General features: G+C 34.7%; 1 protein-coding gene across 5 annotated transcripts in view; it reads left to right on the top strand.

The window, feature by feature from the left end:
- The window catches only part of EPHA7 (EPH receptor A7), a 168,189-nt gene that overhangs the window by 131,200 nt on the left and 23,042 nt on the right, over positions 1-13,947 (top strand). For 3 of the 5 annotated variants that reach the window (XM_015067544.3, XM_015067545.3, XM_015067548.3), the window contains exons 6-7: positions 7,687-7,811; positions 10,473-10,656. In XM_015067544.3, the coding sequence (XP_014923030.1) occupies positions 7,687-7,811; positions 10,473-10,656 (309 nt within the window). The remainder of the gene's footprint in view (positions 1-7,686; positions 7,812-10,472; positions 10,657-13,947) is intronic. The other 2 variants (XM_053222461.1, XM_015067546.3) reach the window with 1 other exon arrangement.

Consider the following 13,947-nt stretch of genomic DNA (forward strand, 5'->3'; position numbering starts at 1 on the left):
CAGTTTGATCACTTCTGGTATCTGCAGGTTCTAGGACTATTGCCTGTGGAGCAGGTCCCTAAGGGCCTCTTCATCATTATGTCACATCGTGGAATCTTAGCAAATTTAAATGAATGAATGCTCAGCTTTCCTCCTTCTAGCATCTACTCACTCCCACCTGGAATGATTGTTCTGTAGTTGAAAACAGATGAGAATTACAACTTAAAAGCATGAGATTCAATCTAAAATCTGCCCCTTCCTGATTGCATTCTACTTAATTTCTGAAACCCAGCTTCTTCACGAATAAAATAGAACCTACCTAGTTCACAGAGTTTTGGTAGGGAAGAAAGAAGGTTATACACATATATTATTATATAAGGAAGATTATCTATGTGACCACTGCAAACTGTAAGGATTTGTAGAAATGCCACAATGCCCTGCAGATAGTAAATGGCAAACAAATACGTGTTGAATAGAACTGAACTACAGGCGATCCCCATTTACAATGGTTTGACTTACAATGTTTTGACTTCCCTTTTTTTTTAACTTTACAGAGGTACAAAAGTGAGACATACTTACTAGAAACTGTACTCCAATTTTTGAATTTTGATCTTTTCCTCTCTTGTGATACTGGTCAGCGGCCCCCTGCTGCAGCTCCCATTCAGTCATGCGACCACAAGGGTGAACAACTGCTATGCTTACAACCATTCTGTTTTTCACTTTCAGTATAGTGTTAACTAAATTATATGAGATACTCAGTAGTTGATTATAGGCTAGGCTTTGTGGTAGATAATTTTGCTCAAGTGTAGGCTAATACAAGTGTTCTGAGCACATTTAAGGTAGGCTGAGCTAAGCTATGATGTTTGGTAGGTTACGTGTATTTAGTGCATTTTCAACTTACAATATTTTCAAGTTAGATGGATAAAATGTCTGACTCAATATCAAGGACTCTTTAACCTTTCTGAATTGTTATATTAGGTCATCATTTACTTACTCCTTTGTAGGTGTGACTGGTCTGAATGATACAGCTAGTTCTGGGAAGCTGCCTAATGTATACCTACCGTTTATATAATATTTTATTTTATTTATATGAAGAATTACAATTCCACTGTAATTACATGAAAATTCAAATGCACCAGGAATTACAAATTAACCCTTCATCAATTAACATTTTAGAGGTTTGCAGGAGTCCCAATATGTGTTTAGGACCAATAGCCACAGTAGCTTTCTACACAGCCGTTTCCCTTAAAGCATTTTACATAGAGATTTTGCCAAGAAGTGCTAATTCCCATGGTAATTAATTAAACATGCAAACAATTGGTTGTTAATCATCTGATGATAACAGAGAAAAAATTTTATTCTCTGCAAGATTTTTTGTCAGATCATTTTTACAAAGATGCTGTGACTCTTGCTTTAAAAAACAAGGCCATTCTCAGTTGTTCAAATAGTGGAGTAGTGACTTTTGTTGATCCTGTTATGCGTTTTATCATCCTACTGAAAATGTATTGACTTGACTTACAGATCTACTTGACTTGGATACCAATCCAGATGCTTTCTTTTCCTGTGCTGTCAATTCAACATCAAATTCACTTATTCGCAGAACTTTTAGATCTTATTTTTAGCTCTTAGTCAAGTTGTCTTTTTAATAATTGTTTTGAAATATGTTTAGAAATCCATTCTATGATGTATCTTATTTGTGATATTGTATATTTTACATTTCAAATAACACATCACCATCCTAATTGGTGTGTTGAATAAGATAGCAATGCAATTTATGTAATTTAATTTTGAAAAAGATTAACTTATTTTTTTCAACTACTTACAGACTTTATGTTTGTTTTAGTCATAGATCATGCTTCTATCCAACCAAAAGTAATTTGACAGACATCTATTGCAAATGGATTGTTTGTAATTGCTGCAGACTCAATTGCCCCTAGTCCCTGTGCTTTTTCTTTCACATAAAATTTTATATTTACTGCTCACAATATTATTAGTGACTATTTTTTTCTGAGCCAGGAAGAAATTGAAGTTTAGTGAAATCACATGTTAGAATTTTTTATGTATTCTAACTTACCCTAAAAGTGGAATTGATACGTTAACATGATACTCCACAGAATCATATATACTTGTGGCCTAGTGTTTGTTATTGAAATAAATTTCTCTATATTTTTATATGTTTGTCCTACAGTGTAAAAATGAAACATCTGTGAGGAAGAGTGAAAAATCTAAAAGTTGTGTTATAAAATACTAAGCTCCTAATAATACACATATTTGTTATTTCAAGGGATTGTTAAAAATGAATTCCATACTGGATAGCAACAAAGCATTAAGTAAAGACTATTATTCTATTGTTAGATATGCATTTGACTGTGTTCTAAAAATATCTTCATTTTCACTTTTTGTATTTACCTAATGGAAATCTAACAAAAGTCAGTAGATTTAACAACTTGAGATGAATGGTAAAAGGTCATTTCATGCTTATTGACCCATCCTACCTAATTGTATTGTTTAGAAATACAAATATTATTTTTTCACCCACCCTTCTTAAAGTTTTTCTTTTTCTTTTTTTTTTTTTTAATTTTTTTTTCAACGTTTATTTATTTTTGGGATAGGGAGAGACAGAGCATGAACGGGGGAGGGGCAGAGAGAGAGGGAGACACAGAATCGGAAACAGGCTCCAGGCTCTGAGCCATCAGCCCAGAGCCTGACGCGGGGCTCAAACTCACGGACCGCGAGATCGTGACCTGGCTGAAGTCGGACGCTTAACCGACTGCGCCACCCAGGCGCCCCTTCTTTTTCTTTTTTTAATGTTTATTTATTTCTGAGAGAGAGATTGAGAGTGTGAGTGGGAGAGGGGCAGAGAAAGAGGGAGACACAGAATCCGAAGCAGACTCCAGACTGAACTGTCAGCACAGAGCCCAATACAGGGATCGAACCCACAAACTGTAGGATCATGACCTGAGCCAACGTCGGATACTCAACCGACTGAGCCACCCAGGCGCCCCAATTTCACCCACCATTCTTTATTGAAATTCATTGAGAACATTTAACTATAGTAAAAATAATTTTTAGTACAAATAAATCACTTTTTAAATTCAAAATCAAATTCACTAGCTTCATTGAAGTTCTACCACACACACACACACACACACACGTTTCTTCCAAATGTATATTGGAGATTTTTTTTTTTTCTGTAAGACATTGCATTTTGAGTCCTAATTAAGATAAAAATTCCTTGACTCTATGCTATTTCAACATAAAGTCTGATAGATCACATTATTAAACTATCCTACCACTAACCTTTATTCATAGACTTCATTAAAATTCCAGTAAGTCTATTTATATATTTTTAATATGTGTATTAGTTTTCTATGGCTACTATAAAAACTACCACAAAAAACCTTAAAGCAACACCCATTCATTATTTTCTAGTTCTGTGGGTCAGAAGTCTAGGTGCAATGGGGCTCAGCTGGGTTCTCGATTGCCAGCTTCACTGGCTGAAATCAGGTCATTAGCTGGGCTGTACTCTTATCTGGAGTTCCGGGGAAGATCCACTTCCAAGTTCATCCATGTTGTTATCAGAATTCAAAGCTTTTGAACTGGTGGAATTGTGGCCTCCATTTCCCTTCCTATGTGAACCAGGGTCAGTCTTTGATCCATAAGTCTGCCTCCATATTTTCTCATATTTCTCCTGTGGCTCCTACAGCAATGGGAAGTTGATTTTCTTTCATGTTTCAAATCTCTCTGACTCCTCCTTCTGCGGCATCTCTCTGACCCTGGCTGGAGAAATTCCTCTGCTCCTAAGGGCTGATGTGATTAGATTAGGCCCCCTGGCAAGGATCCAGAATAATATCTTTATCATGAGGTCTGTAACCTTAATTACATCTGCAGTGTCCCTTTTGCCATGTAATTGCATATTCACATGTTCCAGAAATTAGAATATGGACATCTTTAGAGTGCCATTTGCCTATTATACAATGTTTTTAAATTGTCTTTTCCCCCCTTTCATGCTGGAACATTTTTCCATGCATATAGGTAAATTTAATATTTTAGTGGGAAAAAATGGAGCCTTTATGATTATTTTTCCCCTTGTAATTTAACTATGTTTGTTGTACTTGAATTTTAATTAGACATTGATTAAGATCAAAAATCATGCACAAGGGCATGAAGCTCAAAATCTGTAAAATGTTGATTGGTTCAGGTCTGTACATAAACCTACCATTCTTACTGATTATTTTTAAATTCAAAGCCTTTGGGCACCTGGGTGGCTCAGTCGGCTGGACGTCCAACTTCGGCTCAGGTCATGATCTCACAGTTTGTGATTTCAAGCCCTGCATCGGGCTCTATGCTGACAGCTCAGAACCTGGAGCCTGCTTCAGATTTGGTGTCTCCCTCTCTCTCTGCCCCTCTCTCATTCACTCTGTGTCTCTGTCTCTGTCTCTCTCTCTCTCTCTTCCTCAAAAATAAATAAACATTAAAAAATAAATAAATAAATAAATAATAAATTCAAAGCCTTACACTAATAACTGCAGCCCACAGATTTTACCTTTTGGCCTGTTATTAGACTTTTGATTTCCTTTTGCATCAACTTTATCAACTTTGTTCTTATGTTGTTGAGATTTTCCATTTGAGCCTCAGAAAGCATTTTCTGAATTTCCTAAGATTGTCTTTCACTGTCAATTGTTCGGACTCCATATGTGTCCCCCGTAAGTCCTGAGACTTTTTAGGGGCAAAGAAAAGTTTCTTCAGTTGAAATTAATTTTTATATTTTAGAATTGCTAGAAACTTAGGTGAGATATGAATCTGTTAATCATTTGTTAGAAACCCTATTAAAAATTCATATGTAGAAGCTCCCTTCTTTGTAGTATTTGTTTGCCCACATTTTCCAATTTAATAAATTTACTATTGTTGGTTACTATTTATTAGCTTCTCATCAATTCCAATTACAATAGATTTTGTTTCACTTTGCTAATTACAAAAATATAACTTAAATGTCATCACACCTAATTGGGTCTTAAGTATGTATATAATTTAGTTGCATACATTTCTTTCCAAAATGAACTTCAGACTGTAGTTAATTGGGTATTTTGGTGTAAGAGTGAGTGTATTAGTGAAATTGTTACAATGTGATTAATTTAGATCAAACCTAATAATCCTAGTAATCATTGTGTCTTAAGATTAAAGAGCCTGATGTCATTTCAATTTTACTTTTACATATAACTTTGTATGAAAATAGTGATCCTGTTAGAATCTGACTAGCTTAGAGATGGTTTTGTTTATGAGCTGTAGATCTTTATGCCTAAAATATTGAAACTCAAGGGAAATTATTATCAATTCTCCTGTACCAAAATGTTGTACTTGAAGGACGTAAGACAGACAAAGATATTTCCTATCATGCAATTTATCTATTCTCAAGGGCCATGTGCTAATACTTCTAGCTCTGACCCTCTTAAATGTGTGACTCGATATAGTATCGGCAAGGGACACATTTTTAAAAAGGAAATGTACAGAAAATCAGGAGTATAGTCATTCACAGATGACTCCATGCACAAAAGAGGGAAAATACATTGTAGTACAGTTACTTTTAATGCTGTGATAAAAATACTATATATTACAAATGTATTTTTGACATCTCCCCCCCATCCTCAGTTACCATAAATTTATTGGTAAAAGTTCTTTTCCAGGATGAAATAATGAATATAATTTTAATGTGTAACCTGCAGAAATCAAATCTCATTCTATACTTAGATATTGCTGTGACATGTCAGAAACTAAATGAGGCACATCTATATCCCCCACGTCTCCTCCATTCCTTGAGGAATTCGGTGTCTCTTCGCCTTACTATTTAGGATACAAACTAAGCAAAATGTGCTACAGTTTGCTTGACATTGAAAATCACATTCAGCTATCTGTGTTGTTTGAAAAGGACCTAGATGGCATCTCCTAGCTCTGTACCTGTTTTCCAGTACATGTATTTCCAAATGGCACACGTCATATCCTAAACCCTGATCAGAGGCTGGCAGCCTTACTGACTAATTCCGTGTTATTGACTATTGTAGTATTCTTACCTGTGCTCCATTCTATTTTATACTAAAGTTTACATACAGATTTTTCGGAATGATCTTAAGTAAATTAGGTTATTGGAAATTTTTTGCTAAGTAGATTTGCACCTCAAAATTCGTTGGGGTTTGTGTTTCCCCGGGCTATAGCTTGCGGAAGCAGCCTCTCGAACATCCCAGGCGGCTGAAAATATGCTAAGCATGTTCTGGATGGATAGACAAATCACTTTAGAAACAAATTCTTCTTTACTGCATATATTCAGGTTTTAAAAGTCATGGCAAAAATAAGAGTTCTTATTAGAAATTTGTTTCATTGGAAACATATCAGAAACACATTTAGTCTGTAAACACAGTCTGTTGAGTACTTCAGCTGCATCGCCCTAAAGGGAGAGTTGTTCCACTTAATCTGCCCTAGTTATGCTTCTGTTAGTAATCTGAGAGGAAATGGGAATCATGCATCATCCATGTGCTTCCCTCAAAATCGCCAAGCCGGAAAGAAGTGAAAAATGTGTTTCCTAGACATTGATACAAGAAAATATTAAGAAGTAGAAGAAACAAAATGAAGTCAAAGGGATAAACATCAGAAGCCTGCTTAAACAGCCCTGGCCCCATATAATTGCTTTTCTGTCAGCAAGATTATTAACAATTTTAGACATCTGAAAATTAAATTAACAGCCTGAAAATATTTTACAGAATGAGATAGAGCATGATACATGAAACATAATGACCCCACTGAAATTCAGCCAAGCCAGTGCAGCTACTCATTTAGACAGAGGAGACAACTAGTTAATCATCACCGAGCAAATTAGAGAGAGCAAATTAGTTTGCTACATTCCACAGTGTTAGCTACCAAAAAGAGTATATGCCACTAATTAGAATGAAAGGGCTCTAAGCATATTATTATCTATATAGAAAGAGAGAGCAAAACCATGGTTTGAATTACTTCTATCAAAGCTTGAAACCTAGGTTACGTACGTAGAAATTACATGTGCAAGCGTCTGCGTGTATGTTCACCCACGTATTGAAGTGGCGGCAGCTTTAGCGTTCTCCTGCATCTTGACCTAATGAAGTGTAAAAAATTTTTCCCAAGGTTAATTGGAATTCTTTGGGAATACACACACACACACACGCACACACACACACACACACACACACACACACACACACACAGTTAAAACATAAAAACATTTCTAAAAGCTGCTGTCCCTTTAATTGAACACTGAAGTAGCCATTTGTATTCCACAATATTAAAGTACTTTTTTCTTTTAAAAAGTGTATTGCCATTGCATGTGAAGTAAATATTTGGACTTAGTTTATCACTGGAGATTAATCTGAAATCATATTTTGTAGCCTTAATTAGCATTCATTTGCTTAATTGTCATTCTCAGCCCCATCATTTCCATTTTTCACTAACTTGAACAATGCTATCTTCTGCTGTTTGCACTTTAATTTAAATTTCTATTAAGGTTTATGAACAGTAATAAGGTCCTATTTGAATATTCATTAGCTTCTGAATTGTGAGCTATGAAAAGGTGCTTTCTTTTACCTTAATGAAACTGGCACAGCATGGGACTGATCGGTTGTGACATTTGATTTGAGGCATCCAGTGAATTTTCTCATTGTTTATTGACATGTCTTGTCCAAACAGCTCCCTCGCAAGTGAGCGGAGTGATGAAGGAAAGGGTGCTGCAGCGGAGTGTGGAACTTTCCTGGCAGGAGCCCGAGCATCCCAATGGAGTCATCACAGAATATGAAATCAAGTATTACGAGAAAGTAAGTGCTAAGAGCAGCTGAAATGTGCAGCCAATGTGTCTCGTGTCGTCCTACTGCAGTGTAGACTAAACTTGGTCAGTATGCCAACTGTTTGGAGCTATTTGGAAATGCGGAGTGAATTTTAGCCATTTTTAATGACCATCTTCCTGCATCTAGGGTTCATCATTATAATGACGATTTCTGTGTATTAAGTACCTGTGTTACACAAAGGAAAATATTCCACTGGCAGTATATTTGTTCAATTTTTGATACATAATTAGCTGCAGGATGTTTTAGTATCACAGAAACCACACAGCCCAATGCATTTTTTTTTTCAAAAAACAGTTCTTTTAGGATCTCTAGGCCCTTAATGATTTCTTATGTCTATGGATTTCTTAAGTACATGGTTTCAGTGATAATGATGGTGGCTTCAAGTAATTTAGTAATTTGAAAACATACAAATATTTTCTGTAATAAATAATGTAGTTTCTCTAAACTGCAGAAGCAAATGATGATATTCCACTCCCTTTAATTCCTCCTGGAATTTATTCCACATATGTTATACTAATCATATCAACCACTTCTTCGCACTCCCTTCTCCATGAAAAATAGGATGGCTGAAACCCAAGCACTGCCCTTTAATCTCTCCAAAATGGCTGAATTTTAGTAGAGATCTAACTGAGTGGTATGAGTGGATTTATTTCTGACCCATTCGAAGGGGGCTGGGCACCCTTTTCACAAATTATTACCTAGGCTCCACCTCATAGAAAGACCTGGTTCAAGGTTTGAAGCACAGAAACTATTATTATTACTAATATTACTATTAGTAATTAATAATTATTAGTATTAGCAATTATTAGTAATATCAACATATTATTAATACAGTGTTACTTATTGACTTAAATAAGTTAGCTAAAATGCCATAGTACGCATAACCTTTTTAACCATTTAGACAGAATTCCAAAATAGGATCCTAAAGGCTTTGGAAAAACTTGGGGGCTGAATTGACTTTACTGAATAATTTAAATGCATACAGTGCATTGGCAATAGATATTTTTTTCCCTTTGAAGAAAATATAGTTTAAGATTAGTTTCAATGTTCAGATTAAGTTTACAGTATTTTTGCTTATTATTTTCATTATGCATTCATGACTTCCATGGCCAAACTGACATTTTAAATACCTTATTTTTGTACCAGGGAATACATTTTTTACCCCATCAAATGTGTTTCTGAGGGAATCATTGTTTTTAACGTTTGTTTTGTTATATCTGTTTTCCAGTAAACACTAACAGTTGTATTCTCTCCTGAAATTTCATCAGATTTCAAAAGCAGTAAAGTACATTTTAAAAATATGTTAGGTGGTAAATGAAAGTAAAGTTTCTCACAATGCGACAAAATATTTTGCAAATCCTTGCTTGGGGGCAAATTTGTTCAAATAGTTTCTCTTCTATTTTTCATGACAAAAACGGACTGTATCTACATTTGCTGAACTTACATATTAGGCAATTATTACAACAGAATAATAGTATTGCATTGTAACGTATGTAAGCATGTGATCTCTATATGTCATTATGTCATCTAATATCAGTTATGCCTAGTTCTTCTATTTGAGATAAATATATATTTATAATACCAACAGTCATTTTTATAAATGATTATAATTAAGACAATCACAAATCGGCCTCACTGAATATAGTGTACATTTATTTATACTTTTGCAAATATCAGTGTAAAGGCAAATCAAACAACCAGACTGACATTTTCAGATTTCAATGAATAGTTTTATTGTAAACAACTATTTATTATAGAACAAAGAAACTGTCTAAAATTGTATATTTTGATGGCTAGTTTTTATAGCTTTTTAAATAAAAAGCCCATTAGAGTCATATCAATTAAGCTTTAATTTTTTTTCATTTGATGAAAGTTTTGATGGAGTTTTTTATATTCTTGAATTTTTATACTTCTTTCATTCTTAACTTATCATATATAATATGTAAAGACATTTTTAAACTCTGCAAGCCTCAGTTTTCATATCTGGAAAATGAGGAACTTGAACTGAGAGATGTTTAAATCAAACCATAAATTTTATAATACTTTAACTTTTACACTGATAGTTTTAATTTAAAATATTCCATTAAGTACTATTTTGTAAAAGTTTATTCGGTGAGAAATGTAGTTTTTAATGAAAGCAATTGATATGTCAGTATGGTGGTGGTATGCATTAAATTTCTTGAGTTAATAGCTTTCTTCATTTTTCACACATGGCCTTTTGCTTGCTAAATAACGTTCAGGAAAAATATTAAAAGAACTACATTATGAAGGGAAGACCTCTACTAACCCATAGATTTTATAAGTGTGCCCAGGTTTTGGTCAATAGGACTTTTGATTATATTTATGGCTAAATAGTTCTTGCCACTGTGCCCTCTACCAACAAAGCAAAAGCTCAAAAACATATAAATGGTCTAACAAAATTATTTCTCTTTGAAACTTATAGAACAAAGGCATGTGTTCACATTTACATTTTATATTATCTCAGAAACAACTCAATGTTACAATATTCCACAGGGCACAATGTAGCCTTTATAAAAACAATGCAGTAAATTGAAATAAATTGCAAGAATTGCCTGTCAAATTGCCTGGTTGCAATTACAATTAAATATTCCCTGAATATATTGTTTCTAGGATCAAAGGGAACGGACCTATTCGACAGTAAAAACCAAGTCCACTTCAGCTTCCATTAATAACCTGAAGCCAGGAACAGTGTATGTTTTCCAGATTCGGGCTTTTACTGCTGCTGGTTATGGAAATTACAGCCCCAGACTTGATGTTGCTACACTAGAGGAAGCTACAGGTAAAATGTTTGAAGGTAATTACCACCTTTGGTTTGGATTCTTACTCTCTATACCTCTGTCATATTTTTTCCAATATTGAGGGTGATGATTTGGTTCAAGATTATTTTTATATATTAAAGGTGAATATATGTGCATAAGTATGTCCTTTGTAAAGGTTAGACAGAATAACGATTGAAAATTCAATGTTTTGTTTCTCAGTGTTAGAATTTTTTAATTTATATTAGTCTCTTTAATACATACTGGGTTTATTTGGAAAAGATGACGTTAGAAATAGAAACAGCACTTGTTCAATTGGGTATTGACACAAGCTGTTTTTGTAGAATCCAAAGCAGTATTATTCTGGTTGTGTCAGTCAAAGGTGCTCCTTCACAGAAACCCCCAAATGAAGCCAGGATATACACAGGATGGGCCAGAGAAAGATGCATCTATAAAAATCTGTGTTAATTTAAGCTCCTTGCCTGTTAGCAATGATTTCAAAAATTGCAGTTGAGAAAGAAGATCTTAGAAACTGTATTTATTGTAATTTTTATCATCTCTTTTCATCTCTTATAAATGCTTCAAGCATACTAAAGAATATATTCAAAGTATATGTGAAATATTAATAATTGAAATGAATATCTCTGTATCAACCACTGATCTTAAAAATACAACATCACCAGTATCTTGAATTATCATTTTTTTGCTTTATAATTCAGCAGAAGATAACAAAAATGCATGTGTCTATAGTGTATCACAAATAGGCAGATGTATGTTGGAATGCATGTCCAGAGTGCAAGTTCAGAACAGCTCGAGGACTGCTCTGGTTGTTTCTCACTTAGCTGAGATCTTGGGGTGTGTTTCTGTCTTTTGGAGTTCTTGATTTCTCCCGATGTTACTGTTCAGGCACAGGGTTCCCCCAACTGTTACCTTCTCATCTCCTTGCCGGTGTAGTGTTCCCACAAGGATCTCTCTCTCTATTTTTTAAATGTCTACTTATTTATTTTGAGAGAGAGACAGAGAGAATGCACGTGCACTTGTAGGAGGGCCAGAGAGAGAGGGAAAGAATCCCAAACAGGCTCCGCACTGTCAGAACAGAGCCCAACACAGGGCACGAATCAACCGTAAGGTCATGACCTGAGCCAAAATCAAGAGTCAGATGCTTGACTGGATGAGCTGCCCGGGTGCCCCTCTCACAATATTCTAAACAACGATGAGCTAAAAAACATTATGTGATTTTTCTCTCCTCAATTTCTAATAAAAAGTTTTTAAGTAAATTAAATCAGTACAATTTCGATCAATTATTTTGACTTCAGGAAAATATTTTTAAACAGCTTTTAAAAGGCAAATTGACAAATATTCTTTGATTAATGAATGTTTGTTAGGTTTGCTAACGGTATTCTTTTTCCAAAATATTTTGTTATATTTTTAAACTAACCAGTAACTCTCAGAACTTCAAATAATGAAACATACATTATAATAAATTTGAAATACAAATCATTTATATAGAATTATAGATACAAAAGTGTAAGTTGGGAAAATGTCATATAATTTTGTGTGACAAGCTTAATGCCATTATTCTTTATTACCTTTTTAAAATGGAGTATCTAAGATTAAAAATGAGAATATCTAAATTCAACGGCCACAAAACCTCAAAGCATTTTAAGATTTCAACATTTAAATATATAAGTGGTCTTGTACTAAATGTTCTAGTAGTTTTCAACTTAGACTGATTTCATGATATTACTTTGTAATTTCTTTTTTTTTTATTTTTAAAAAAAAATTTTTTTAACGTTTATTTATTTTTGAGACAGAGAGAGACAGAGCATGAATGGGGGAGGATCAGAGAGAGAGGGAGACACAGAGTCTGAAACAGGCTCCAGGCTCTGAGCAGTCAGCACAGAGCCCAACGCGGGGCTCGAACTCACGGACCGCGAGATCATGACCTGAGCTGAAGTCGGCCGCTTAACCGACTGAGCCACCCAGGCACCCCACTTTGTAATTTCTAATATAATAAAACACTATTTATGAATAGTTTAATCTTAAATTAGAAATATTAATTTGTTATCTCACATCCACGTAATCATTCTTTATCAGTTAAACCTCTCGTTTTGAAAGCTCAAAATGAATACGTGCATTGTGCTGACTTCATAATAGGAAAATCGGGACAAACTATTTTATATTGAGTGCTGAGATTCATAGATATTATTTTCATTATTTAAAAAATGAAGTAAATAAGATGAAGTAGTAGAACCTGAATGATCATATGAAATGAATGTTAAAACTGGATTTTTGTGTTTGAGAGAATTTGCAATTTTTATCATCAGAATATTTTCTCCCACTAGAATGTAAAGTTGATGAAAGAGTTATCCATATCTCTTTTCCTTACTATTGTCTTGCCAGTGTCTATCATTAGTGCTTGACACATAGAAGGCACTCAGCAAATAAGGAAGGAATGAATACCTTGTGGTCATCAGCATAGAACAGATTATCACTATCCGTCAGTGCTCGTAGACACATGCCTGGTTTCTCATCTTAGTTCTTCCATGGCCAGTTGTGAGACTTTGCATGAGCACCTTCCCAGACCCTAATTCTGGGATAGTAGCACCTAACTCATAGGGTTTTATGAATATTACCCAAGTTAATGTATACAGAGTACACACAGAAAGTCTCAAGTCAGTTTTTATTTATTTAGCACAGCCATTCTCCAGCTTTTGTTCTATTAAAAAACATATTGAAGGGTGCATGGATGGCTCAGATGGGTGAGCATCCAACTCGATCTTGGCTCAGGTCTTGATCTCAGGTTCGTGAGTTCAAGCCCTGAGTTGGGCTCCCTCCACGCTGGGCATGAAGGCTACTTAAAAAAAAAAAATACACACACACACACACACACACACACACACACACACACACACACACACAGATATATATTGAGGATCTCCAAAGACATTTTGATTATTTGGATTATATCTATCGATATTCACCATTAGAAATTAAACCAGAAATTTTTAATAAAACACACAAACACACATTTCATTAGCCATCAGAGTAATGTTTTTGTCACATGTCATGTAACTTCTGCAAAACTCAGCTGTGCACCTGTGAGCACATGAGAGTGAAAACGGCAAATAACATCGTATCACATAAAATAGTTTTGACCCTGCAAATCAAACTCTTGAGGCACTCTTAGGTGTACAGACCATCCTTTGAGAACTGCTGATTTGGCACAAGGTGCTGAGGTATGAATTAGGGATGCACAGAGACATATGACACAGTAATGCTCTGTTTAAAGTTTAGTGAAAGAGAGAAACTTATATGCAAATTCTGCC

The sequence above is a fragment of the Acinonyx jubatus genome, chromosome B2 (assembly GCF_027475565.1).
Source record: "Acinonyx jubatus isolate Ajub_Pintada_27869175 chromosome B2, VMU_Ajub_asm_v1.0, whole genome shotgun sequence".
Classification (NCBI taxonomy): domain Eukaryota; kingdom Metazoa; phylum Chordata; class Mammalia; order Carnivora; family Felidae; genus Acinonyx; species Acinonyx jubatus.